This window comes from Peromyscus leucopus, chromosome 3, assembly GCF_004664715.2.
Source record: "Peromyscus leucopus breed LL Stock chromosome 3, UCI_PerLeu_2.1, whole genome shotgun sequence".
NCBI lineage: Eukaryota > Metazoa > Chordata > Mammalia > Rodentia > Cricetidae > Peromyscus > Peromyscus leucopus.
In genome coordinates, this window is record NC_051065.1 from 58,189,404 (window position 1) to 58,216,859 (window position 27,456).

Consider the following 27,456-nt stretch of genomic DNA (forward strand, 5'->3'; position numbering starts at 1 on the left):
CTGCATGATGCCATGATGATAATGGATGAACCTCTGAAACTCTAAGTGAGCCACCCCAATGGAATGTTTTCCTTATAAGAATTGCTGTGGTCCTGGTGTCTCTTCACAGCAATGAAAACTCAAATTAGACTGCTGTGGGATGGTCTATATGTCAAATTTCTCTGATTAGTCAATAAATAAAACACTGATTGGCCAGTGGCCAGGCAGGAAGTAGGTGGGACAAGGAGAGAGGAGAATTCTGGGAAGCGGAAGGCTGAGGAGGGAGACACTGCCAGCCGCTGCCGCCATGACCAGCAGCATGTGAAGTCGCCGGTAAGCCACCAGCCACGTGGCAAGGTATAGATTTATGGAAATGGATTAATTGAAGCTATAAGAACAGTTAGCAAGAAGCCTGCCATGGCCATACAGTTTGTAAGCAATATAAGTCTCTATGTTTACTTGGTTGGGTCTGAGCGGCTGTGGGACTGGGGGGTGACAAAGATTTGTCCTGACTGTGGGCAAGGCTGGAAAACTCTAGCAACAAATGGCACCCAACGTGTTGGCAAGAGTTTCCACCTAAAACCTGAGAAAAAAAGATTCTAAAACAGAGCTAAAAACAGTTCCTAATTGTCTCTCTCAAATGAGTGGCAGCTGCCGGTTTCAGCTACTGGCAGGTTCCTAGTGTGCGAGCTCGGCCTGCAGTATGGCGGGAATGAGGCCTCTGCAAGTGGCACATTAAGCTGCATGGTGGATTTAGCCTTTGCTAGTACAAAACAAAAAAAAAAAAGAGGTTTCTGGGCTACACGCTGCATTGGTAGAAGCATAGACCCACTATTTCTGAGAATTAATGGCTCCCAGAGCTGGCAGAAAACGTACCACCGCCATGTTGGGAAGCTGAAGTGGACGGAGTCAGAAGACTTAAAAGGCTGCAGTTTAAAGCAATAGGCTCAAGGTAATATAAAAAATAAGCCATGTAAAGATGGCTACCACACAGAGAATCTGGATTATGTTCTCTTTGATATTCGTAACTGAAGAAAAACATTTGATTGCAAAAGCTGTTAAGTTATGCCAAAATGTGTATTTTAAAGGTACCTTGACTTCAAAATTTGGCTATAAGGATATGTTGCTTTGGAAAAGAGGCTCTGCTTTTGTTTCTACAGAAAGCCAGAGCCTATGGATTTGTTCCAGATCAAGATACATCAGGTTTGACCAGCCAAGACCACCTGAAGGTCTCCGATGACACCATGGCCCAGATAATCCAACATCCAGAATCGTTTCAAGGCAACTGGCTCAGACGATACAGTCTCATGGACTACTCCATGATCCTAAAATTGTCTTTGTGTCCCCATAAGATACAGCGCCCCCCTCCAGCAGGAAGTAGTAAGAGAAGCTATGCCCAAATTCCCAAATATACCAAGCTGGCTTTGGAGATGTGTAAAAGTTAAAACCTTCCTTTTTAAAAAAAGAAAAGGGGAAGTGCTGTGGGATGGACTGTATGTCAAATTACTCTGATTGGTCAATAAATAAAACACTGATTGGCCAGTGGCCAGGCAGGAAGTAGGTGGGACAAGGAGAGAGGAGAATTCTGGGAAGCGGAAGGCTGAGGCAGGGAGACACTGCCAACTGCCGCCATGACCAGCAGCATGTGAAGACGCCGGTAAGCCACCAGCCACGTGGCAAGGCATAGATTTATGGAAATGGATTAATTGAAGCTATAAGAACAGTTAGCAAGAAGCCTGCCACGGCCATACAGTTTGTAAGCAATATAAGTCTCTGTGTTTACTTGGTTGGGTCTGAGCAGCTGTGGGACTGGCGGGTGACAAAGATTTGTCCTGACTGTGGGCCAGGCAGGAAAACTCTAGCTACATTAGACATCTTGATTAAGTTGACTGAGATGGGGAGACCCACTCTAATAGTGGGTGGCACCATTCCCTGAGCTTGGGTCCTGAATTGCAGAAAAAGGAGAAAGCCAGCTAAGTTTAAGCATTCATACCCTTCTTCTTCCAGACTGTAGATACAGTGTGACTGGTTACTGCTGCCATGACTTCCCTGCGGTGAGGGAACTGGAGCCAAAGTAAATCCTTCTAAGTTGCTTTTGTTGCGGTATATTTCATCACAGCAACAGGAAAAGCGTTAGAGAAGGGAAAACAGCAGTTGGTTCATTCCAACCAAGCACTCTTAGTTTCCTGTTTCTCTCTCTCTCTCTCTCTCTCTCTCTCTCTCTCTCTCTCTCTCTCTCTCTCTCTCTGTGTGTGTGTGTGTGTGTAGGTCACAACAACACTATGAAGTTGGCTCTCTTCTTCCACTATTACGTGGGTTCCAGGTGTCAAGGTCATCACACTTGTGGCATGTTCTTACCCACTGAGCCATCTTGCCAGCCCCTCTTTTATGTTTCTTTTTAAAAAAAGATTTTAGTTTTTACTCAGGTGTCTATATATGCCCACATGTGTGCTAGTGACTGCAGAGACCAGAAGAAAGCGTTAGAATCCCCCAAAGGAAGAGTTTGGGTGGCTGTCAGTTTCCTGTGTGGGTGCTGGGACTGAATCAGGGTCTCGAAGGACAGCAGCAAGTGTTCTTGCCACCGAGCACCACCCTCTGTGAGTACCTAACCGGAGACAGCGGGTCACACCAGATGGATTGCTATCTACTCATAGAAACATTTTGTTTTGTGTGTTTTTCAAGACAAGGTTTCTCTGTGTAGCCCTGGTTGTCCTGAAACTCATTCTGTAGACCAGCCTGGCCTTGAACTCACAGAGATTCACCTGCCTCTGCTGCCCAAGTACTGGGATTAAAGGTGTGCATTCACCACTGCCTGGCTAGAAACATTTTTTTTTCAGGAGCAAAAATAAGATCTCTTATGTGAATTTAGGGGATATATATATACACACACACACACATACATATATATACATATACACACATATATGCTTGTGTATGTATATATACATATATACACATACACACATACATATATATATACATATATATATATCATACATAAAATATCACAATAGGTTGCTGGAGAGATGGCTCAGAGGTTAAGAGCACTGGCTGGTCTTCCAGAGGTCCTGAGTTCCTGAGTTCAATTCCCAGCAACCACATGGTGGCTCACAGATATCTATAGTGAGATCTGGGGCCCTTTTCTGGCATTCAGGCATATTTAGAGGCAGAATGTTGTATACATATAAGTAAACAAATCTTTAAAAAAACACAATATATATTTATATACATATACATATATTATATACACATATTATATAGAATATAATATACACATATTATATAGAATATATAACATGCCTATAATCCTAAGAGGCAGAAGCAGGAGAATTTCAAGTTTCAGGCCAGCCTGAGCTACATAATAAGTTCAAGGACAGCCTGGACCACATAGTAACAAGGCACTGTCTCAAAAAAAGTATCGGGACTGTCAAGATGGCTCAGCTGGTCAGGGTGCTTGCTGCCAAGCTGCCGAGCATAATGACCAAGTTTGATCCCTGGAATCTACTTAATGGAAGGAGAGAACCAACTCCTCTAAGTTGTCCTCTGACTTCCATACATGTGCAGACACACACACAGACACACAGACACACAGACACACAGACACACACACACACACACACACACACACACGGTGGGAGGAGGGAGAGAGAGAGAGGGAATAAACATAAAAAACAAAACAAGGACCAAGGCTGGGGATGCATTTAAGTAGTACTGTGCTTGCTTAAAATACATAAAGTCCTATGTTAGGCCTCTATCACTGAAAAAAAAAAAAAAGACAAAAATCTTGCCTAAGTTCGACCTCACAATTAAATTACTATTGTAGAATGCCTAGAGTCTAAAGTTTCAGTTTGTCCTACCTTTTAGGGCACCATCAAGGCAAAATTAGGGCTCTAGTCTCAAAAGGGGGGTGGGCTGGAGAGATAGCTCAGTGGTTAAGAGTGGCTGCTTTTCCAGAGGTCCTGAGTTCAATTCCTAGTACCCACACAGTGGCTCACAACCATCTATAATAGCATCTGATGCCCTCTTCTGGTATGCAGAACACTCATACATAAAATTTACATAAATAAAATTTAAAAAAAATCTGCTCATAGCCCAGTTAAGCGAGCCAAAACAAATAGAGACCAAGGCTACGCCAATTATCTAGATAATCCGGATAACTAAGGGAAGAACAGAATTTGTCTTTGATTTTTCAACTGAGGCAAAGAGTTTGATTTGAGTCTGAGCACTAAATAGGATTCAGGTATTCTAGTGAAATTCAGTCATCCGCAGAGGGAAAAACTCAGGCCCAGAGAGGGAGAGAATCTACAGAACAAGACCACACAAAAATGTGAACCCAAATGTGGCCCAACTGTGACAAACGCCCAGTTTCTACTGAATTTCCAGTCTTCTCACTGTTCCCTTTCTGGCTGCATTCTGGAATGCTAAACACTGAAAGCATTACCGAAGGACATTTTCTCTGATTTTCCTCTTTGTGAAAGACTTTAAGGCTGTAGGGTAGACAAGCCTACTATAATTATTAATTCAAATCAGCAGAAGGTAAATGTCTACAGAAAAACAAGAATAAGAAAAAATAATGAGTCTCTCTTCTTTTAAAAAGATTATTTAGGGCTGGAGAGATGGCTTAGGGGTTAAAAGCATTGGCTGCTCTTCCAGAGGACCTGGGTTCAAATCCAGGCACCCATGTGGCAGCTTACTATCTGTAACTCCAGTTCCAGGGGATCTGGAGCCCTTGCACAGACATACATGCAGAAAAACATTAATGCACATAAAAATAAATAAATCTTTAAAAAATTATTTAATGTGTATGTATGTGTGCCTGAGTGTATGTATATGCACCAATGCATGCAGTACTGAAGGAGGTACGAAGAGGCATCAGATCCCTTGGCACTGGAGTTACAGATGGTTGTGAGTCACCATGTGGTTGCTGGGAATTGAACTCCCGTCCTCTGCAAGAGTAGACAGTGCTCTTAACTGCTGAGCTATCTCTTCAACCCTGAGGTTCTCTGCTTCAAAGCAGAACATCTGAAGGATTTGATAATCAATTGGAGCCTCTAAAGAAGGGCTGTGAGGTGTGAAAGCCTGTCACAGTTTACTGCAGTCCATTGGTAATGACTCTTCCTTTCAGACTGCAAATGAACTCTGTGCTAAGAAACCAACATTATTATTAACTTGATGTTCTTAAAATAATGTAGAAACTGATAGCCTGAGGCAAGTGTAGTACCCATCAGTGACCCTTTTATTGATGAGGTTTCTCTAGCCTCTAGAAAACAGTGCAAGGTCTAGGTCTGAGTGGCAAACAGGTCTGTCATTCTATTTCTACTCTTGCTTTGTGCTGTAGGTTTTCCAAGCCATGTCTACCCTGCACTTACTGAAAGAGTTTTTTCCTTGGGCTAGGTCTTAACACTTACTGATTGCAAGTTAAAAACTATTTTTGGTGACCAATTCTTCATCATTTTCTTTATATTGGCTCACAACACTGAAAATGATGCCATATTTCATATTTTCTTTTTCCATGTCATTATAGGATAATTCCTTTACCATATAGGTTTCCAACAAGTTGCCGCTGGATAAAGAACCTACACATAGCTATAAAGGAGAAATGGATCTCAAGTGGAGAGAGTGGGTAAAGAAGACGCTCTCAAGATCAACCATCTAGTGTACTTTAGCAACCTACATTTGACTCAGAGTTCGAGAAAATAGCCCCAGAAACATCTGAAGAACCCATTATAGAAATTGTGACCAAGAGGAAAAATGATAAAAAAAAAAAAGTGATAAAAAATGCTTAAAAAGTTTTTATTTATGGGCCTTCCTCTGTCTGTATAAATATTTTATGGAAAATGGACATAAATGTTACGTTCCCATTATACACATGCTAAGGAAACAGTAACACTAAAAGTACAGTTGGTTCAAACAGTGATGATGAATATCAGAACAAACATTTTACTTATTTTGCTTTTTGGATACAAGGTCTCACTATGTATCCCGGGCTGGTGTGGAAATCATTATGTTGTCCATGCTGGCCTCAAACACATAGCAATTCTCCTGCCTCTACCTACTGAATCCTGGGATTATGGATGTGTACAACCATGCCTGACAAGGAAAAAAAGCAACTTTTAAACTTTTTTTTACTTTTATTTGTTTAATCAGAGTGTGTGTGTGTGTGTGTGTGTGTGTGTGTGTGTGTGTGTGTGTGTAGCTCATAGGAAAACTTGAGAAAGTAGTTCTCACCTTCTACTATGTGGGTTCTGGGATTTGCACTAAAGTTGTCAGGCTTGATAGCAAACGCCCTTACTTTCTGAACATCTTGCTGCTGCTCCCCCCCCCAACTTTGCTTTTAAGGGATCATAATTGGTTAAACATCATCTGAAAGGAATGCTACACACCTTGATATCTGAGTACAATGATTACATTCTGAAAAGAAAACCCAAACCAATAGAAATATTCTGGAACATCTGAAGTACCTGGATTAGGAAGTTGTAAAAACTTTGATAAGGAGTAATAAGAGGACTTGTTATATAAATTTAAGTGAAAGAAACACATTTTATGTCTTCGACAACAAAAATCAAGCCCAAACTTGAACAGTTTTCTAAATGATCCATCTTTTAAACATTAACTTACAAATTCCATTCCCTAGATCTAAAAGGAAATTCCAAACATATCTTTGGAAATGGCTAGTCATGCAAATTTTGATTCACTGCAAACTTTCCATAGTCCTTTGAAAGGCTTTGGCTATCCCTTCCACCTCTGTCCTCATCACTGAAAGGTGACACCAGGCCAAGACAATTTCTGACTGTGGTGTTTTATGACTTCATAAATATGACCTTGTCCTTCCTTATTCCTTCAACTTTAATCTACAGGTGGGCCACTTGAACAACCATATCATTCAAAATATGATGTGATGGTGAAATATTGTTAACTTGACAGGATCTAGAATCACCTTGGAGACCAGTCTCTGGGCCTGCCTTTGAGAGATTGTCTAGATTAGGTAATCAAAGTGAGAAGACCTACTTGTAATGTGGGTGGCACCATTCCAAAGGCTAGAGCAGTGGTTCTCAACCTGAAGGTCTAGACTCCTTTGGGGGTTGCATATCAGATATTCACATTACAATTCATAACAGTAGCAAAATTACAATTATGGAGTAGCAAAAAAAATAATTTTATGGTTGGGGGTCAGCACAACGTGAAGAACTGTACTGAAGGGTCTCACTCAGCATTAGGAAGGTTGAGAAACCACTGGGCTAGAATCTTGGACTAAACCGAAAGGAGAAAGTGGTGAGCACCAGTATTCACCACTGTCTGCTTCCTAAAATGCTGTGTGCCCAGCTGCCTCGAGGGCTTGCTGCCATGGTTTTCTTACCATGCAGGACATGCCCCTGGACTGTGCGCCCAAATTAACACGCCCTTCCTTAGGTGGCTTTCGTCAGTTTTTGTCACAGCAATGAGACAAGTAATGTATATCCCTCCTTTGAATGTTATGCTGCAGAAATTAAATCACAGGGATCTTTCAGTTAGTTTTGCAGCAATGACAGTGGGTTTACACAGAATTCTCTACATTTTCTGTGAAAAAAGGAGAGAAAGGACAGCTAGCCATGGTGGCATATGCCTGCAATTCCAGAACTTGAGAAGGGAGAAAGGAGGATCTTGAGTTTGAGGGCAACTTGGGCTACCTAGCAAGTTCTAGGTGAGCCTTGTCTAACTAGTAAGACCCACCCTGTTTCAATAACAATTAAAAAGAAACCAAGGGGAGAAAGATGAAACCTAACCTGTAGGATTTCTCTTTGGAATTAATTGGCCTACATAAAGTATAGGACTGTAACTTTGCTCTCACGTCACTATGCTCTAAAGCAGTAGTTTTCACATATTTTCATCAAACATACCCAAAATAAAAGAATTTTATGTATACTTAGAAATACATGTATGTTTGCATATAAATTACCAATGTCACAGTAATGTTATGTTATAATGCATACAGAGTAAAAATGATGAATACATGTAAAAGATCCAATATCTACCCAAACATCATGCTGTATACACTATGGTTCATACCACTGTTCTGCCCATCCACCAAGATGCTCAATATTAAACATATTTAGTATTTAATTTGGCAACTGTTTACAAAAGAACATAGCCAGCTTTCACACATCACAATCTTTCAATGAAATAGGGAATTTAATTTTAATTTTTTTTAAGTTTAATGAACTGAATTTGAATAGTGATACATGGATCCAGAAATTTTAAGCTTTCTTCCAATACTAGGTGGGAGGGAAAATTGCTCAGAATATAGTCTATCCTAAAGCTAAACCATTGTGACAAAATAGGGAAGAATTCAGAAATAAGGGATTAATATTGCATTAACAGCCCCCAGATGATGGTGCACACCTTTAGTCCCAGCACTTGGGAAGCAGAGGCAGGTGGATCTCTGAGTTTGAGGCCAGCCTGGTCTACAGAGTGAATTCCAGAACAGCCAAGGCTATATAGTGAGACTCTGTTTAAAAAAAAAAAAAAAGGAGCTATTAACTTTTTTATTTCATGCCTACTATGTTTTTCAGCTGGAGTTCCAATGAAGCAGAATTGAATTCTGTTCAAATCCAGAAAATAGAAACATACAAACCAAGAAAACCTTAGCCTAGAAACTATACTTTTAACTTCTAGGACTCAGTCTGAAGGAAATGATTAGAGGTGAAGTGAATTTTTTTTGGTTATATACTAAGATAAATGTCTAACACTAGAAAACAATCTCCATTTATTTAAAGACAAGGGCTCATATATCCCAGGATGCTCCTGGGTTCACTCTGCAGCCAAAGATGATCTCGAGCATCTGATTCTCCTGCTTCCACTTTCTGAGTGCTGGGGTTACAGGTGCACACCACCAGTGTTGGGATCAAACTCAGGGCTTCCTGCATGCCAGGCTAGCACCCTACCAACTCAGTTTTATCCCTAACCCTTAATTCATTTTCTCTGGAGACATAGTCCCATTATATAGCTCAGATTGGTCTTGAATTAGCAATCCTCTTGCCTCAGCCTCAAGAGGATTACAGATGAATGCACTAATACCTGACAGAAGAGAATCTTAACCCACTAATGAGACTGGCAAGATGGTTCATCAGGTAAATATGCCTGCTACTAAGTTTGATACCATGACCCACATGAAGGAAGGAGAGAACTGACTTCCACAAGTTGCCCTTTGACCTCCACATGTATGTAAGTAAAATAATATAATTAAAAAATTTAAAAAATATCAAGTCATAAGAGTCAGGCATGGTGGCACATGCCTGTAATCCCATTGTTTAGGAGGCTAATTCAGGAAGATTATTCCAAATTCAAGGCAATCCTGGCTAAATAGTAAATTTGAGGCCAGCCTGGGCTATAACATGAAACTCTGTATCAAAGAACAAAGCAGAACAAAATGAAAGTAACTAAATAAATAAAGAATTGGAAAACTGGACATGGTAGCACGTTCTGTAATCCCAGTATTTAAGAGATTGAAGCAAGAGCATTCTAAATTCAAGACCAGCCCAAGCTATATAGTGAGTCTGGGGTCAGGCTGGGCTATGCAAAGAGCTCTATTTCAAAATATAAGAAAAACATTAAGTAAGAGAATATATTGGGTAGCTGTTACTAATTATCTCCTCAAGAATGTTTAATAGTGCTGAGCTCAATTGTAGTGTATTGTATCTGCTTAGGATGCACTTGGGTTTATATTCAATACCACTAGAAAAGAAGTTGTTTAATAAAGTCCTACTGTAAGCCGGGCGGTGGTGGCACACACCTTTAATCTCAGCACTTGGGAGGCAGAGGCAGGCATATCTCTGTGAGTTCAAGGCCAGTTTGGTCTACAGAGCAAGTTCCAGGAAAAGCTCCAAAGCTACACAGAGAAACTCTGTCTCAAAAAAACAAGAAATAAAAAATAAAAAAAATAAAATCCTTCTGTGAACATGTAAATTTAACTACGTTAAGCAAAACACATACACACACATATATATATAACAGATATATATGCAAATATAAAGTTTGTTACTAATGTTTCTATGTAAATGAATATGTATAGTCTAACTTCAGTAAAATATAAGCAATGTTTATATGTAGGTGATAGGAGATATTTTATTTTATTCCCCATACTTTTCTGTTTTTCTATTTTTCTACCATAAGTATATTGCTGTGGGATGTTCTGTATGTCCTGTGGGAGCCCGTTCTTGGGTTCCTTGTGGCTTTACCCAGCAGGTCTGCATAGAGGATGATTAGGACCACCGGCCTGAGTGCAGGTGTCTGAGATGGTCTGCACTTGGCTGTGCTGATGGGATGTTCTGTATGTCAAGTTGCTCTGATGGGTCAATAAATAAAACACTGATTGGCCCGTGGCTAGGTAGGAAGTATAGGCGGAACTAACAGAGAGGAGAAATAAAAGGACAGGAAGGCAGAAGGAGTCACAGCCAGCTGCCGCCAGGACAAGCAGAACGTAAAGATGCTGGTAAGCCACAAGCTGTGTGGCAGGATATAGATTTGTGGAAATGGATTAATTTAAGAAATTAGAACAGTTAGCAAGAAGCCTGCCACGGCCATACAGTTTGTAAGCAATATAAGTCTCTGTGTTTACTTGGTTGGGTCTGAGCGGCTGTGGGACTGGCGGGTGAGAGAGATTTGTCCTGACTGTGGGCAAGGCAGAAAAACTCTAGCTACAGTATATTATTAATTTTGTAACCAGGAAAAAAACTTAAAGTTATTGAAAGTAAATAACATATACCAAAGGCAGGATATTTCTTGCATTTGCAATTTGGTGAGCCTGAAAAGAAACAAATCTTACTATCCTTTTTCTGGCTACAGAAGTTATTCATTTAGGTAAATAATTCACTATACTGAGAACCTTTGTGGAATAAATCTGCTAGGTACCAAAATCACACTGGGCTTGAATTCAGCCCTTGTATTGAGAAAAAAGTCTGTGGTTACTAAACAAAACCACCAGATGCCACTATTGTTTCACCAAGAAGACTAAAATAGCCACCATGACTTAATTAACTTGATACATGCTTTAGCCTTTTCTTGATAATAATAAAGTTTTAACAGAAGGCATAACCACATAGACAATTATATGCTTATATCCCAAAAGGTCAACTGGAAGTGATGTGAAAGTGTAGTTCCCACTGGTCCTATACAGGAACTAATGGAGTTGGAGTGGTGTCAAGGTATACATTGTTATCAAGGAAAAAATTAGGGGCTGGCAAGATGACTCAGTGGGTTAAGGCACGTGTTGTCAATTTGACAACCTGAGTTGGATTTCTGGGAGCCCATGGTGGAAGAAGAGACTCACCCCCACCCCAAGCTGTCCTCTGACCTTTGTACCTGTGCTGCAGCACACATGCACTCAGTTCAGTATACCAAGCAAAAGAACACACACAAGAGTGAGGGGAAACATTTTTTTTAATTTAAAAAGTAATAGATTCAAGCCACAAAAGCCGAATTTATATTTTTAAATACTCTATTAATAGTAGAATTTTTGTTTGTTTTGTTTATTTATTTTTGTGTGTGTGACAGGGTTTCTCTCTATGTAGTTCTGGCTGTCCTGGAACTTGCTCTGTAGATTAGGCTGGCCTCCAACTCAGAGATCCACTTGCCTCTACCTCCTGATTGTTGAGATTAAAGGTGTGTGCCACTATGCCCAGCCAACAGTAGAATTTTAATGATATTATGTACCACTATTTATGGGTTAAAATATATTCTTCTTTCTAAATTTTAATCTCAGGGATATACTTACTTTTCTTCTCTTTGTCTCTGTCTCTCTGTCTCTCTTTTTTAATTTATTTTATGTGTGTGGGTGTTGGTCTGCCTATGTATGTCTGTGTACCATGTGCCTACAATACCCTTAGAGGCCAGAAGAAGGCATTAGATTTTCTGAAACTAGAATTACAGATGGCTTTAGCTGCCATGTAGGTGCTGGGAATTGAAGTCAGGTGCTCTGGACAAGTGGCCAGTGCACTTAACCACTGAGCCATCTCTCCAGCCCCAGCTTTGTTATTTCCAACTGCAAAGTCTTAGCAGTTACTTTCTCCAGGTATAAAATAGTAATATTGGGCAGAGTGTGGTGCACACGCCTTTAATCCCAGCACTAAGGAGGCAGAGGCAGGCAGATTTCTGTGAGTTCAAGGCCAAACTGGCCTATATAGCAAGTTCCAGGATATCCAGGGGCTAAATAGAGACACTGTCTCAAAGAAAACAAAAACAAAATTGTAATATTAACTTCATAGAGTTGTTTTACAGATTATTATTATTATTACATATTATTACTATTTATATATTTTTACATCATATATAATAACATATATTATATATAACATCACAATATTAATTATATTATATATAATATATTTATATAATATATTATTACATATTATATATGTAAATCTATATAATATCATTATTATACAGATTTACATGTTATTACATGATAATAACAAAGGTTAGATAAATTATTACATTTTGTAGGAGTAAAAACCTTCTAGCTTCCTTGGCTGCTGAGACCATATTTAAGTAAGACGGGGACTCTGTTCCAGTAGAAAGAATGTGTAGTACTTTTGGACATGGGGTCTGTCACCTATGAGAAGTAGACTGTGACAACTCAGTTCATCCACTGAGCACCCACAATTCTCATCTTTGGATCAAATGGTTCTTGACATGCCCCTGATCTCCCCCTGCCCTCCCCCCCAAAAAAACTACTATGGGTTTATAAAACCTGCACCAGAGGAGAAATTTTTCTAGTTTTACATAGTGTGATTTCCTGATCTAGCACTTTGCAGGTATTAAAGCTGGGAGACAAAGGGCTGTAGCACGAGACACAGTGTTAGGCTTCAGGGATATAAAAATAGAGATGCTACTATCTTTCCTATCAAAGAATTTAGTCAAATTGAGGAAGTTACAGAAAAGTTGTTACAATGTTCCACTTCATTTTTTTTTTTGTTTTTGTTTTGTTTTTCGAGACAGGGTTACTCCATGTAGTTTTGGTACCTGTCCTGGATCTCGCTCTGTAGACCAGGCTGGCCTCAAACTCACAGAGATCCACCTGGCTCTGCCTTCTGAGTGCTGGGATTAAAGGGGTGAGCCAAGAGAAGTTGTTACAATATAACGGGATGAAAGAGCTGTGGCAATACTGGATAAAGTAGATACCTTACCTTAAACATGCTTTTGGTCAGGCAATTTCAGGGAATTCAGAATAATTCAGAAGAACTTTTCTGATTTGCCCAGACCTGCTTCAGGATGAAACTCTTTCAGGGCTATCCTTCAGTAGCTATACTAAATTCTGCCTCAAAGAGGCAAGGGATTTTCTAAAATACATACTCCCGGGCTTGATAACTAATGAAAGTGAGAAGTAAATTGCCTATAGCACAATATAAAGATGTGTGTGTGTGTGTGTGTGTGTGTGTGTGTGTGTATGTGTGTGTGTGTGTGTGTGTGTGAGATACATCAGGAGAGAATCTCCTGCTGTGTAGCATAGATACTGTTTCAGTCTTACTATCTTTCTAAATCCCCCCTCCTCAGTTATTTTCACTGACTTTTTCTTCTTCTGTGTAAGATGCTATGCTTAGCTTTTCCAAATCCTTTAGCAACTTTAAACCCTGGTCGCCTTTGTGCCCTTGCTAATACGCCTTCATTGATCTGATACTCCCAAACCATGGCATCATGGGACTGGAGAAGACATGCAAAAGCAAATTCCAGCCTCTGCCATCAGCCAGTTTCAAAGACCACAAATCCCCATCTGCTTACCAGACTCTCCGTAGTAAGTTCTGGCAAATCCTGGATGGTACAGCATGGGTAATCCAGCACCGAAATGCTGCAAGATGCAGAGATAAGGGCAAGCTTTAGGCAAGTGGCAACGCCAGGGGAACAGCTGCCTCTGAAAAGGGCAGAGCTTATTCCTCCCGAGCAGACTCCACGTGTCTCTCAAATTGCTTAGTGGCCTCAGCTGAAATTGAGGGCACTGGTACTGGGCAACTCCAACTCCAGTCTCACCTCGGTCACAGAGGAACCATGGAGTTCTTTTAAGCTGTTCTACTTGGTAGATGCAAAAAGAGTTAAAGCAGAAAGACGGCCCCTTTTCTTCTTTTAACTCTCTTAGGTTCTTCAGGGAATATGTAAACTTAAGTGCCTCTGCCTCTGCATTTAAGAGTATGTGTGAATATAATATTATTTCCAGAGATGCTGCCCAAACAATTTCTACTAAATAATAATCTGTGGATATGAAGATTAAAAGATCTCTTGTGTTTCTCACCTGATCTTTCTGAAAGTCAGGAACTCTGGGGGGGTAACTGCCAATGCTGCCCTAGGGGAAGCTTGAGGCACAGGGCAACGTCTTATAGCAGGGCTAATCAAACAGTAGCTCAAGAATGATATATAATAACATCTGTTCCCAAACAGTGGGAACTACAGGGAAGCCACAACCTTTGCAGTGAGCCCAGGGAATGGGGGTTGGGTCAGGAAAGGCACCACTTAATAATATGGACATAGTCAATAAGTGGCTGTTTTTCTTTCCTCTTCCCTTTACTAGTACGATGTAGAATTTGGGCTAGCTAATTTCTAGTGTTCCTTCTGTTTCTAATAGCCAATGAAATTGCAGTACTAATCTATCTGAACTAGTGCAGTTGGAGATAGATAAAGGATGTTGACAAAACCAGGGCTATAGCTGGGCGGTGGTGGCGCACGCCTTTAATCCCAGCACTCAGGAGGCAGGGGCAGGTGGATCTCTGAGTTCAAGGCCAGCCTGGTCTACAGAGTGAGTTCCAGGAAAGGCACCAAAACTAACAGAGAAAACCCGTCTTGAAAAACCAAAAAAAAAAAAAAAAAAAAGAAAAGAAAAGAAAAGAAAAAAAAAAAAAAACCCAGGGCTATAAATTGAGTATGAGAGTTCTTGGACCTGTCTCTACATTTTGAAAGTCAAAATTTCTAAAAGCAAATCACTTATTTAGCTACAAGTGTTGCCACTGTTCAAGAAACCCTGGTCAAGATAATTTAGATGAACCAAGGTAGGAGAGAAAGGTCAACTCAGAAGAGGGAAGTGAATTTACCTATAACAGTGCTCATCATCCTAACTAGCTCTTCTGGATTCTCTGGATTGCCCCGTTAGGATAAATATTCTTGGTTCGTTCATTCATCCACTTATCTACCTATCTTCCACTTATAAAAAATAGGTGCTGCAACTAGGAAATAGGGGTAGAAAATCAAGACTGGAATTTGTTCTCATCACTCAGTGAACTGACTACTAGCTCTGTGATATAGTTCAAAGAGGTAGTCTCGTTTATTTTAAGAGTGCAAGTACTGTGGCCCAGAGGAACTATCTTCCTTGACATTACCTGGTTAGGAAATCGCATGTCCAGGTCTTTTGGCTTCAGGCTTTTCACACCAATGTATATATGCAAGGCTGTCACTCCATGGTGGAATTTCAAGCAGTACTGACTGACCCATGAGATTTTCCCACACTCTTTCCCTCTCCAGTCACCCCAAGTCAGACATCAGTCTTTTTCTACTTTAGAAACTCTGGTAGGGAATTCTGGCAAACTCTCCTGACTAACATGCTATTCCAGTCCTTTTGGAAGCAAATTAAGGAATAAGGATCTACCCTACAATCCCCCAGTCCCAGACTGGCTGGAAGAACAGAGAGCAATTTGTATCACAGAAAAGCCTATGTTTTTATTTAAAAAGTTAATCATGTTAATCTTTGTTTTGATTTGTTTTTGTTTTTTCAAAACAGGGTCTCTCTGTGTATTTTTGGTGCCTGTCCTAGAGCTTGCTCTGTAGACCAGGCTGGCCTCGAACTCACAGAGATCTGCCTGCCTCTGCCTCCCGAGTGCTGGGATTAAAGGCATATGCCACCACTACCTGGCTTTTTGTTTGTTTGTTTGTTCATGTTAATCTTGTATGTGTGGTATATATTATGTAGGTGTGCTCATGTATGTGTGCAGGTGGACATACACATGTGTATGCAAGCATGTGGAGGCCAGAGGTTAATGTCAGGCATCTTCCTCAATTACTCTCTACTTATTTTTTTTTGAGATAGGGCCTCTCATTAAACATGGAGCTCAATGATTTGTCTATGCTGGTTGACCAGTGAGCTCCATGGATCAGTCTCCATCTTCCAAGGGCTGGGATTACAGATGTATACTACCACACCCAACTTTTACATGGGTTATAGGGATCAGAACCCAAGTCCTCATGCTTGTATGGTCCTTTATCGACTGATCTATTTTTGAAGGTTCATAATCTTGTTATTCTTGATAAAACCAATTTGCCTCTCTGACTTGTCTCCTAACCGGCAAGATGGGGACAAAAACAAAACTTGTACTATCTCATAGCATTGCCAAGAGTAAGTGGAATTATGAATGTAAAATTATCATATTTTGGGCTGACAAGGTAGCTCAGCTCCTAATTGCAACACTGACAACCTGAGTTTGATCCTCAGGACGCTTTAGTGGGGAAGAGAACCTATTCCTGCAAGTTGTCTTCTGACTGCCACATCCATGCCTTGGCATGTGTGCACCCATACACATGCATAAACATAAACATTTAAAAATATATTTTAAACTACAAATTGATCTACCCAAATAGAGGTCCATTGTTTACCTTTGATTACAGATTTTGAACCTCCCCTGGTGGTCTGGTGGTTAGGATTCGGCACTCTCAGCATCATGGATTTTGTATCATACTTTTTGTTTACAAAGCAGTGTATCCAGTTACTGCAGCTTATGGTTTGTACTAAAAGCAGAACTGTTCAGACAAAAGGGCTATTGTACAACACAAAAATCTAGGTTCATTTCAAAGTATTTTTCAAGTTTGAAATTATCAATATATAAAATCTACACAACGAGGAAAATTTACATATTCCCATGAGTTAATACTTCAAGAAAATTCAATCTAACAAGGAAAACTCTAAGAAAGGAGGGACTAGAGACACCAGAAGAAATGAAAGGTGCAGTGATGGAATTTTCTTAATCATCCCAAAGTAGCCCCTAGAAATCTGTCCAGAGTCCATACCTGTTTTTGGCAGTGATATAGGACAGGATATTTTGATTGAAGAACTTCAGGATCAAGGGGATACAGTTGGCAAACACTAAATGTTGTGACACATATTCAAACTGAATTAAAAGATCAAAGCAGAAAATTTTGCTTATTTGGGGGAAGATATAAAACACGTATGAAAAAAAGAGACAGTGAAATACAAATATAACATCCATTCCCAAGAATATCTACTGTCTACTTTGTGATCAGTCTGTCAGTCTCTGAAATGGGGACACTCATTTTCAGTTGTCCTATCTTACATGCAGGACAATCTGCAGTGGATGCTACAAGCTCTTGATCAAAGCCACATAGTACATACCCTAGAAAGAACAACATATCTCAAATAAATAGCAAGAATTACTGTGAGTTTTGTTCCTAAGCTCAATGGGAAAGAAAGTCTCCTTGAGGGAGCTGGTTTCCACACCAAATCTCTGGCTCATGTTTCAACTCTGATTGATAGAGCAGGGACAGGTGCAACTAACGCTTAGCAACTGCTGGCATTAAGCTGGAGACAGCACACAGAAACCACTGGAATGTGGTTTCAGTAGTCTGTCCAGAATATGTTGTTATCTCTAATACTTAGAATATCAATGTATCAATAAATGAGTGAACAAGAGCCTCTTCAGCCTGTAGACTCTACACTGAGAAGTCCAGGATGTCCTTGATGAGATAGACACCATAGTTCCATTTGGCTCTCTTAAATCCATATGGGGTTTGTGTCCAGGAAGAAAGAAGCAATGTTATAGAGTTAGTCACTCTGGATTTTGTTTATTATGCACTGAGAAGCACCAACAAAAAAATTGCTTCCAAATTAGAAACTTAGAATGCTGGCACAGTACAGAAATAAGGCTGAAAAGGCAGAGAACCATGGTGTTTTAAACCCCCATCTCTGTGTCATCAGCAAGAAGTAGCCATGTCAGAAGGGTAAGCTGCTTTCTGATTCTGAATATGTGGTTAAAGGTGGGGAATCAGCTTGTGCCATAACCACCTCTCTCTTCTCAATATTTTCTCCCTACAAGTCAACCAAAGGTATTTTCTGAAGCCCCAGACAAAGGAGCCAGTACATACCTACTATCAAAAGATGGCAAGTTTTTAAAATTTGAGCCATGCCCAGGCTCTTTCAGGACTTACACTTATATACACTGTGGCAAGGCCCATCAGGACATCTGTTGGTCTGGCTATAGATCTACCTACTGCCCACCAAGAGAAACATTGAGGAACACACATTCTAGTGGAAAGAGGAAGCCATTTCTAACCACTTTGCTCCTTCCAGTCCTGGCTCAGCAAACACATGGCCACAGACCTTGCAGGGGCCTTCCCTGTACACTGATGACTCACTCTCATATCAGGCTTTATTTTGAGTGCTTAGGTGGAAAATGGGGTAAAGCCTCAGAGCTGAGAAGGCTTCCACATTCCCAACTCTCCCTAAAGAAGAAGCATCCATTTACTTGTCCTCATCTTGTTCCTGTATCTTGGCAGTGTCCACAGGCTCTAGACAAATAATAACTCTGTGGGGAAGGAAAGCAAGGTCTTGACTTTTAACTCTATTCTCCTCACCTATAAAATAGAGATAAGCTGGAGCACTCAGGAGGTGGAGGCAGGCAGATCTCTGAGTTCAAGGTCAGCCTGGTCTACACAGTGAGTTCCAGGACAGCCAGAGCTACATAGTGAGACCCTGTCTCAAAAGAAACAACAAAACTAAAAACAAGCAAGCAAACAAAACCAGCTCCCCACCCACCAAAAAAAAAAAAAAAAAAAAAAAACCAGGGATAAAATAAGGCCTCCTAGGGGTGAGAAGCTCACAAAAGCTTTGTAGGATGTCAAGCACATCATAGACATTCCATAATTGTATGCTATCACATATATGATACCTGCTAACCCCTGTGGCTTCATGTATTACCAGAACATCTCTATCATCCTCACTCTAAGTCAGAACTCTAGCAATATTTAATTAGTTTCCAAAAATACTCTGCTCTTTCTCCTCTGAGCTTTCATGTATTAGCTTTTCTGCTTGAATTGGTTCTTATTATTCCCTGATAAGTTCCATTTCCAGACTAAGATCTTTTTCTCTGGGACTCAAGTTAAAAGTCACCTCTTCCCTGGAATTGGTATTTCTTTTTTTTTTTTTTTTTGGTTTTTTTCGAGACAGGGTTTCTCCGTGTAGCTTTGCGCCTTTCCTGGAACTCGCTTTGGAAACCAGACTGGCCTCGAACTCACAGAGATCCGCCTGCCTCTGCCTCCCGAGTGCTGGGATTAAAGGTGTGCGCCACCACGCCCGGCTTGGAATTGGTATTTCTATAGCATCCTGTGCCTCCCTGTACCACACCACTCTACAATTGGACATTTATGTATCTGTTACAAGACTGTAAGGCCTGTAAGAGCCTGAACTGTGCCTCATTTAGAATTATATCTCAAATGTCAGAAAAGTGCTTCACATACAGAAAAGCACGGTCAATATGCCCAGTGACCTTTCTGGGATGGTTGAACTGATTCTAACTGACTAGGAGTATTCTTAAGAATCCCTAGCTAACTTATGAAGGCCATAGGTTTTTGTATCTTTCTAGGGTGGCTCCCACATCCCACTCCATATCTACACATGCTACAAATAGCTGGACTCGCTAGAGGGTAAAGGAAAGACCAAACAAAGCTCAGCAGTACAGGATTCTTGTGTTGCCTCTCTAAGGCATGAGGAATACTTAAGCTTGTGACACAGCACTCCCACCTGCTCACCTGGTAGATATGGTTGAGTTTGAAGTGTTTGAGAAGGAGAAGGAGCAGGGCAGAGATACTCTTTACAATGATCTCCTTGTGTCTGTTCACGTCAATGCCCAGCTTCATGCTCTGGAGAACAGTTATGCTACAAGGGAGAGAGGAAGCATCAGTATAAAGGTGGTGAGGAGGGAGGCCTAAAAGACCCAAGTATTTGGGCTAGATATGATATATGTATGTATGCATGTATGTATGTATGTGTATATATATGAGGGTCAGAACTTAGGAAACTTGAACTTTTGTGCTAGGGAAACCTCCAGAGTTCCCATTTAGGAATCTGTCCAGGAAAAAGCTTCCATGATCTCTTTGTTGACGTGTCGTCTCTCTGGCAAACTTATTCATTGGCACTGTCTACCGATATATCTGGGAACTAGTCACTAGCACTAAGGTTATTATCTGTTGGACCCTAGTTCTGAGTTACACAGAGCTCAGTAGAAGGCCCTGCAGGAGACAGGGCACAGGTAAGGAGAGATTTCTTTGAAGACAATTCCTTAAGTGTTAACCAAGTGAGGTGGGACAGAGAGGCCCTCAAGACAAGACACTAGTGTCTAGCAGCTGCCCCAGTGCAAGCACTCACGGCATCTCTTCAGGCAGGACATCTGCTAGGATATTGATAGAGTCTGTCTTAGCCTTGGAGGTGGGGGCTGCAGCCAGCAGAATCTTAAGCAGAGCAATCTGGGAGATAGAAAAGAAGAAAGCCCCCCTTGTCTATACCACTCAGCAAGTATTTCAAAGCTTTTATCTTAGATTTCCCTTCAGTGACTCAGCCTTGCCATCATACAGGAATGCAAACAAGTGTTTATCCTGAGGCTTGTCTGTGAGGCCAAGGAGGGAGGCCAAAGCAAGCTTCTAGGCTGTTTTGTTTCAGGACTGCTCCTTCTAAAGGGAGCACTGAAAGAACAAAGTGGGGAGCGGGGAGCAATGCAGAGAAATAAGTGGGAGAGATAAGCCTGACATTCTCCCCTTGTTTTCTTCCTCTAACGTATCAACACCTTCACCATTCCTAACCAGAGGCTGCCGAAGACATGGCAGACAGCGGCAGAACTCATGATGGTGGTAATAGCTAGGAGAAAGGGCCCTGATGCATCGGATGTGGACCTTACTTCATTCTGCACCCTGACCCCAGTAGAAAGGCTAGGGAGAATGGCACCTCCAGAGGAGCCACAAGCAAAGTTCAGAATTCTACTTTCCTCTTAGAAGAAGAGGGCCGCTCTGGCCCAGGCTGCTTCTTACCATGTACTGAGGGAGGCTGTACAGCATGCCCTGGTAGAGGATTTCACATGGTGTTTCTGGTACCACCTCTTCTCCCTATGGTCAAAAACACAGTTGACCAGGCATTTTTCTTTGAGCTGGTTTAGATGATCTTTTTTTTTTTTTTTTTTTTTTTTTTTTGGTTTTTCGAGACAGGGTTTCTCTGCATAGTTTTGCGCCTTTCCTGGAGCTCACTTGGTAGCCCAGGCTGGCCTCGAACTCACAGAAATCCGCCTGGCTCTGCCTCCCGAGTGCTGGGATTAAAGGCGTGCGCCACCACCGCCCGGCTTTAGATGATCTTTGATGTCTTTTTCCAGTCCCAACAATTGCTGAGTCTAGTTTCCCTGTTATCTGAAGTTAATTACTCTTTCCATGTCACATACTCCATCAGGAGTCAACTTCAAGCTAGGAGTCAGCTCAGCCCGCTGCTTCGGTACACACACACACACACACACACACACACACACACACACACACACACACACCCTAGATTCACATATTCACATGGGGTTAACTTAGGCTATAAATAGACCTGACACGTTGAGATACCCTATACAGAGGCATTTCCCATGGCATTAATTAGAGGTTAACCAAGAACTCCAGAGGTTTTCTACCATCTAGGAAGGAGGAAGGAAAAGGTAGGCGATTCAGTAGGGAGGGTTAGTGATAGCACTAAGTACCTCATGGTCAGAGAAACAAGATGAGTATTAGCAAGGAAGTTTTTATTGTAAAGGATTGGAAACTAATTTTACCCTCTCTCCATTATCCTCATCAACATCACTTCCTTTTTTCTAAGAGCACCATGTATATCACTGTCTTCTTCATGACCCCAGTGAATCCCTTTATCAGAATGGGGGGAGCAGGGGTCTCAGATGCTCAAGAGGCAATCCAGGCCTCACTGGAATCTTTGGCCAATGCAGTCCTTTTTCCTTTGAGAGCCCCTATTACAGGGCAAGTGTCACTGTCACAAGACTTGGAGGCAAAGGGGAATAATTGGCCCAGTGAATACAAGTCTTGAGTAGGCATTCAGGAGAGCCTGGTGATCTTAGCATATGTACCTTCCTGATCCCCACAAGGCTTACTACCTTCTCTCTTTTCAGCAAACCCCTTCAAGTTGCTGGCTCTGACTCACATAAAGATAGGGTTATCAGACAAACATACTACATCTTTGGAATAGCAGATCTGCCAGTCTCTACTTGCTTTCTGATAGGCAAGATGAAGTTCTGTATTTCGAACATAAACCAAGCCTCTACTTGTGCTTGGGAGCCCATAATCTTTCTTTTCAAGATTTATTTTCATTATTTTAAATTATGCATAAGTGTGTGTACATATGAGTATGTGAATATGAGTGCAGGTGCCTATGGAAGCCAGAGGTATTGGATCCTATCTTAGCTACGTTTTCTATTACTGTGAAAAGACACCATGACCACGGCAACTCTTATAAAGGAAAACATTTAATTGAAGTGGAAGCTTATAGTTTTAGAGGTTTAGTCCATTATTAACATCATGGTAGGGAGCATGGCAGCATGCAGGCAGACATACTGCTGGCTACATCTTGATCAGAAGGCAACAGGAAGTGGACTGAGTATCACATTGAGCAAAGCCTGAGCAAAAGAGACCTCAAAGCCTGTCCCCACAGTAACACACTTTCTTCAACAAGGCCACACCTACTTCAATAAGGCCACAGCTCTTAATAGTGCCACTCTCTTTGGGGACCATTTTCTTTCAAACTACCACAGATTTCCCTGGAACTAGAGTTACAGATGGTTGTAAGCTGCCATGTGGGTGCTGGAAATTGATCCATGGGAATAACAGAAAGTACTCTTAATCACTGAGCCATCTCTCCGGCCCACATACTCTTTCCTTTCTCTTGATAGAATCTATCAGACCTTTAGTTAGTTGCTCTGTTGGATCATTTCATTTCTTTTTCTTTCTTTCTTTTTTTTTTATCCAAACAAGGTCTCAAATGGCCTAGGCTGGCCTCCAGCTAGATAAGTAGCTGAGGATGACTTTTGAGCTCATGACCCTTCTGCCTCTGTCTCAAGTACTGGGATTACACAAACACTGTACATTTTTATGTTTTAGCATGATACTCTCCTTTATCTCACATCTTCCTGTAGCTACCATCCCATTTTTCTCCCCTTCTTTACCACACTTTTTGGTTGTCTACTTCTTTTCTTCACATTCCTTTTCAATGTACTCATATCAGGCTTTTAGCCATTTCTCTGTGATCACTCTTCACCGTCACCAACTATCTTAATACTGCCCAATCCAATACACACTTCTGTTCTTATCATGGGCCATCTCTCAGCAGCTTTTGGCCTAGCCAGTCGCCCCCTTCTTTAAAGACTGTTTTTATGGTATTAAACTTGTAGATTTTCTTCCACTTCATTGAGTGTTTTCCTTACTTCTTTGTGGTTTCTTTCCTGACTCATCCCACCCTCAATCCATGGGTGTATTCTAGGGACTTTCCTGGGTTCCATCCCCTTCTGTCTCTGCCTTCTCCTTTGGGTTCTCTTAGCCTTGTCTATAGTTCTTAACATTGTAATAAATCAATGACTCTCATTTGTTTTTTGTTTGTTTGTTTGTTTGTTTGTTTGTTTTGTTTGTTTTTCCAGACAGGGTTTCTCTGTGTAGTTTTGGTGCCTGTCCTGGATCTAGCTCTGTAGACCAGGCTGGCCTCAAACTCACAGAGATCCCCCTGCTTCTGCCTCCTGAGTGCTGGGATTAAAGGTGTGCACCACCGCTGCCCTGCCAACACTTATTCTTGATTCTTCTCTTTGCCTCATGATATATATCTAATTGAGCTGCAAATCTTGTCAGCAATACTTCCAAAATATAACCCAAATTCACCTACTTTATGACCCTAGGTCATATCAACTCTCACCTTAACTGTTTTGAAATGAGTTAATGCCTCCCCTCTCTGTTTGGCCTAATCTTTGCTTAGTAGATGGTGGTTTTTTGTTTGTTTGTTTTGTTTTTGTTTTTGTTTTAAACCAGAACAATGTCTTTCCTCTGCTAAAAATCTCCAAAGGTTTCCCTTTGTGCAGTGAATCAGGAAGCTCCCTACCTCTGCTAATAGGTCCTACATAATGTGTCCCCAGGCCACTTGTCTGAAGTCATCTCCACAATCCCACCTCTTACCCATGGATTGTCACAGCAGCCTTCTTTTGCTGCCTCTTGTTCTCTGTGCCTGCCTCTTCTGCTCTGATTCTACTTGGGATTTTTTTTCCTTGGATGTTTCTATGGCTGGCTCCTTTCCGTACTTCAGATCTTGGTTAAATGTTATCTTCTTAGATAGCTCATCTACTACTATAAGCTAGTAGACTTGTGGGGAGATAAAGAAAGGAAACAGAATGGGAAGGGAGAGAGAAGGACAGAAGGAGGGAAAGAAACAAGACAAGAGAAAGGAATGTTTTCTCATCGATCTGAATGTAGGAAAATGGGGGAGTAGAGAAAGACCTGACTTTTCCTATTTGGCCAAAAGGCCTGCAGTGGGGATGCAGAAGGTCTTGGGCATATCTGGAAGAAGACCTCTTCCCAGTATGCAAGGTAGTGGTAATCTGACTTAACTGATGGCTCCCTACCCCCGAGTAATGAAAGTCCACCCTGGTCACCTGCTTTAGAGTCTATTCCAACTGCCCAACCCAAAATGGCCGACAGATAGTTGCATGATGTTATCCTATTTATTTATTTTTTATTTATTTATTTTTTTTGGTTTTTCGAGACAGGGTTTCTCTGTGTAGCTTTGCGCCTTTCCTGGAACTCACTTGGTAGCCCAGGCTGGCCTCGAACTCACAGAGATCCTCCTGGCTCTGCCTCCCGAGTGCTGGGATTAAAGGCGTGTGCCACCACCGCCCAGCTGTTATCCTATTTAAATTATCTTCACAGGATCTACCATTCTGGGATGGTCTTGTTCTCCAACTTTAATACAGTGTGTGGCTTTTGTCTTATATGACACACGGTAAGAGTCAACAAGCTGAATGAGTGCGTGTACAATGTATGCTCTGTGTCAGCACCACAGACAGAGTTCATTCTTCCCTTCTGTGTGCCGGAGCCCTTGACTTACCAAAGACATGGGGCATTTCTCTAGCTCCTCTTCATTCTTGATCTGTATATCTGCAATGGAGATATACTTGTGCTGGCAAAGATAAGAAAACATCAACAAGGGTTGAGAACCTCATTTACATGTGTTCCAATCTCTTCCCTATCCTTCCTTGTTCATAAGGAAATAGTCCATAGGTTTATCGTCCCAAACAGACCTTTGGAAACAAGAACCTTATTCTCTTCTGCATAATTAGCACTGAGCAGTACTTCATAAACAATGTTTCTGTGTATTACATATTTGTTGGATACTAACAAATACCTAGTCATTTATCTTTAAAATGTAGGGGGAAGCCAAGAATAGACCTTTGCCCAGACAGGTTTGATATGCATGCATGTATGTATAGAGTGGTGACCCCACATTCTTTGTGTTTAACGTAACTGGATAGAAAGACGATTCCTACCCAATCTTTGGCCTTTAGAAGCTAGTAGACTTGTGGGGAGATAAAGAAAGGAAACAGAATGGGAAGGGAGAGAGAAGGACAGAAGGAGGGAAAGAAACAAGAGAAGGGAATGTTTTCTCATCGATCTGAATGTAGGAAAATGGGGAAGCAGAGAGAGACCTGACTTTTCCTATTTGGCCAAAAGGCCTGCAGTGGGGATGCAGAAGGTCCTGGGCGTATCTGGAAGAAGACCTCTTCCCAGTATGCAAGGTAGTGGTAATCTGACTTAACTGATGGCTCCCTATCCCCGAGAAATGGAAGTCCACCCTGGTCACCTGCTTTAGAGTCTTCACACTCTCGTGGATGGGTCGAGGCAATCCAACCAAGGTATCTGTGTCCCTGTAAGAGGCCCAAAACACCAAACCATAAGCTCAGCAGGAGAGAAAACTAACCATATACTGTGGGGTCCCAGGGCCCACACACTTTAGCATCTACCCCTGGTATTCTATACCTTCTTATATAAGGTTCCAGGTCCATCATTTGCTTAAAGTCACAAAAATAACAATGACACACAGAAGCATGTCTGAAAGCATGTATGATTTATATCATATAGTCTCTTAATTATTCACTTGGCCTGCAGGTGACAGATTCCCACTTAAAGGACTATGTAGCCTAATGACACCTTTGATAGTGAAATACCTTCTAGATTATATATATATATATATATACATATATACATATATATATATACACACACATATATATATATACTTTATATTTGGTTTTGAATATCTAGTCACTTACTGCCCCAGGGTGAATCCAATGAACTTATTTCTGCTCATCTCCAAGAAGTGTTCAATGTCCTTCTGTCTGAGATGATGGTGAAGAGACCAATACCAGAGAGAGGAAGAAAACAAAACAACCTTGAGAAAGAGAACTTTTCAGAGTTCTTGATCCTTCCTTTGGAAGGACTAGAGCAGTGGAAGAACACAGAAATCAACAGAAGGAACTTCAAACCCAGGAGTTCTGATTACCACACCAGGTTAATGAATACTGAATATGTATGCTATTCCACCCTGGCTCTTCAGTGATCGAAATCCCAAAGCTCAGGATATTGGTGCCATTAAACCTACCTGACCTTTGGGGCCCAGGGAAGGCCCTTGGGAAAGGCTACCCGGTCAGTAGAGAGAGGTGTCTGTGAGGGTGGAGGTGGCACGAGCGGATCCTGTTCTAGTAGGTCTAACTCTCCATCCAAGGTTCGTTCTCCATCACCTGCAGACTCCTCGTCTTCCTCTGTGGCTGGTTCCTCAGTTTTGAAGAGATCCCTTTCATTGTAGATGTCCAGGCTGTCTTGCTTGGTGAGGAGTTGCTGGTGGTGGTGGTGGAGAGAGGAAATTAGATAGAGCTTATGGCAACCTTGTCTGAAGTTACTCTCTCTAGACGTCAGGAAACATGAGGTTGAAACCCTTTTACTATGAGAACATTCCATTATTCATCTCAATCTTCTAACTCACTGGACTCAGCTCCTGGGAAGAAGGGCCATGGCCAGGAACAGAGCACAGAGTACAGTGTGCTGGCTAGCTAGCTTCCCGAAAGCACCTGTGCTCCCCCAGCCACTTTCCCTCCTAATTATGCTCTGCTTAGGTGAACATTCAATTAGTTTGCCTGCTGTCAGCATACACCAGCTGGCTGACTGAGGAAGAAGATGACAGAAGCTTGCTGCCAGGCAGAGGAAAGTGAGTTTAGAATGTTAAATCTTATTGCATAAGAAAAAGAGATTGGACAGAAATAGGCCAAAAAGTTAACAGTGACTGCCTTTGGTTGTTAAGCTTGTGGGTGATTTTTCTCTCTTCATCACATTTTTATATTTGTTCCAAATTTTCTACAATGAGTAAGCATTACTTTATGAAACAAAAAAAAGAAAGGTTTTTTT

The 27,456-nt window shown here is 41.3% G+C and overlaps 1 protein-coding gene across 1 annotated transcript in view; it reads right to left on the minus strand.

The window, feature by feature from the left end:
* Strip2 (striatin interacting protein 2) overlaps nucleotides 1-27,456 on the minus strand; it is a 50,148-nt gene that overhangs the window by 6,746 nt on the left and 15,946 nt on the right. Inside the window, exons 10-18 of the mRNA XM_028866188.2 lie at nucleotides 26,657-26,892; nucleotides 26,328-26,393; nucleotides 25,859-25,922; nucleotides 25,106-25,177; nucleotides 21,019-21,093; nucleotides 20,363-20,460; nucleotides 19,747-19,873; nucleotides 16,993-17,093; nucleotides 13,732-13,798 (exon numbers count right to left, since the gene is read on the minus strand). Coding sequence (XP_028722021.1) covers nucleotides 13,732-13,798; nucleotides 16,993-17,093; nucleotides 19,747-19,873; nucleotides 20,363-20,460; nucleotides 21,019-21,093; nucleotides 25,106-25,177; nucleotides 25,859-25,922; nucleotides 26,328-26,393; nucleotides 26,657-26,892 — 906 coding nt within the window. The remainder of the gene's footprint in view (nucleotides 1-13,731; nucleotides 13,799-16,992; nucleotides 17,094-19,746; nucleotides 19,874-20,362; nucleotides 20,461-21,018; nucleotides 21,094-25,105; nucleotides 25,178-25,858; nucleotides 25,923-26,327; nucleotides 26,394-26,656; nucleotides 26,893-27,456) is intronic.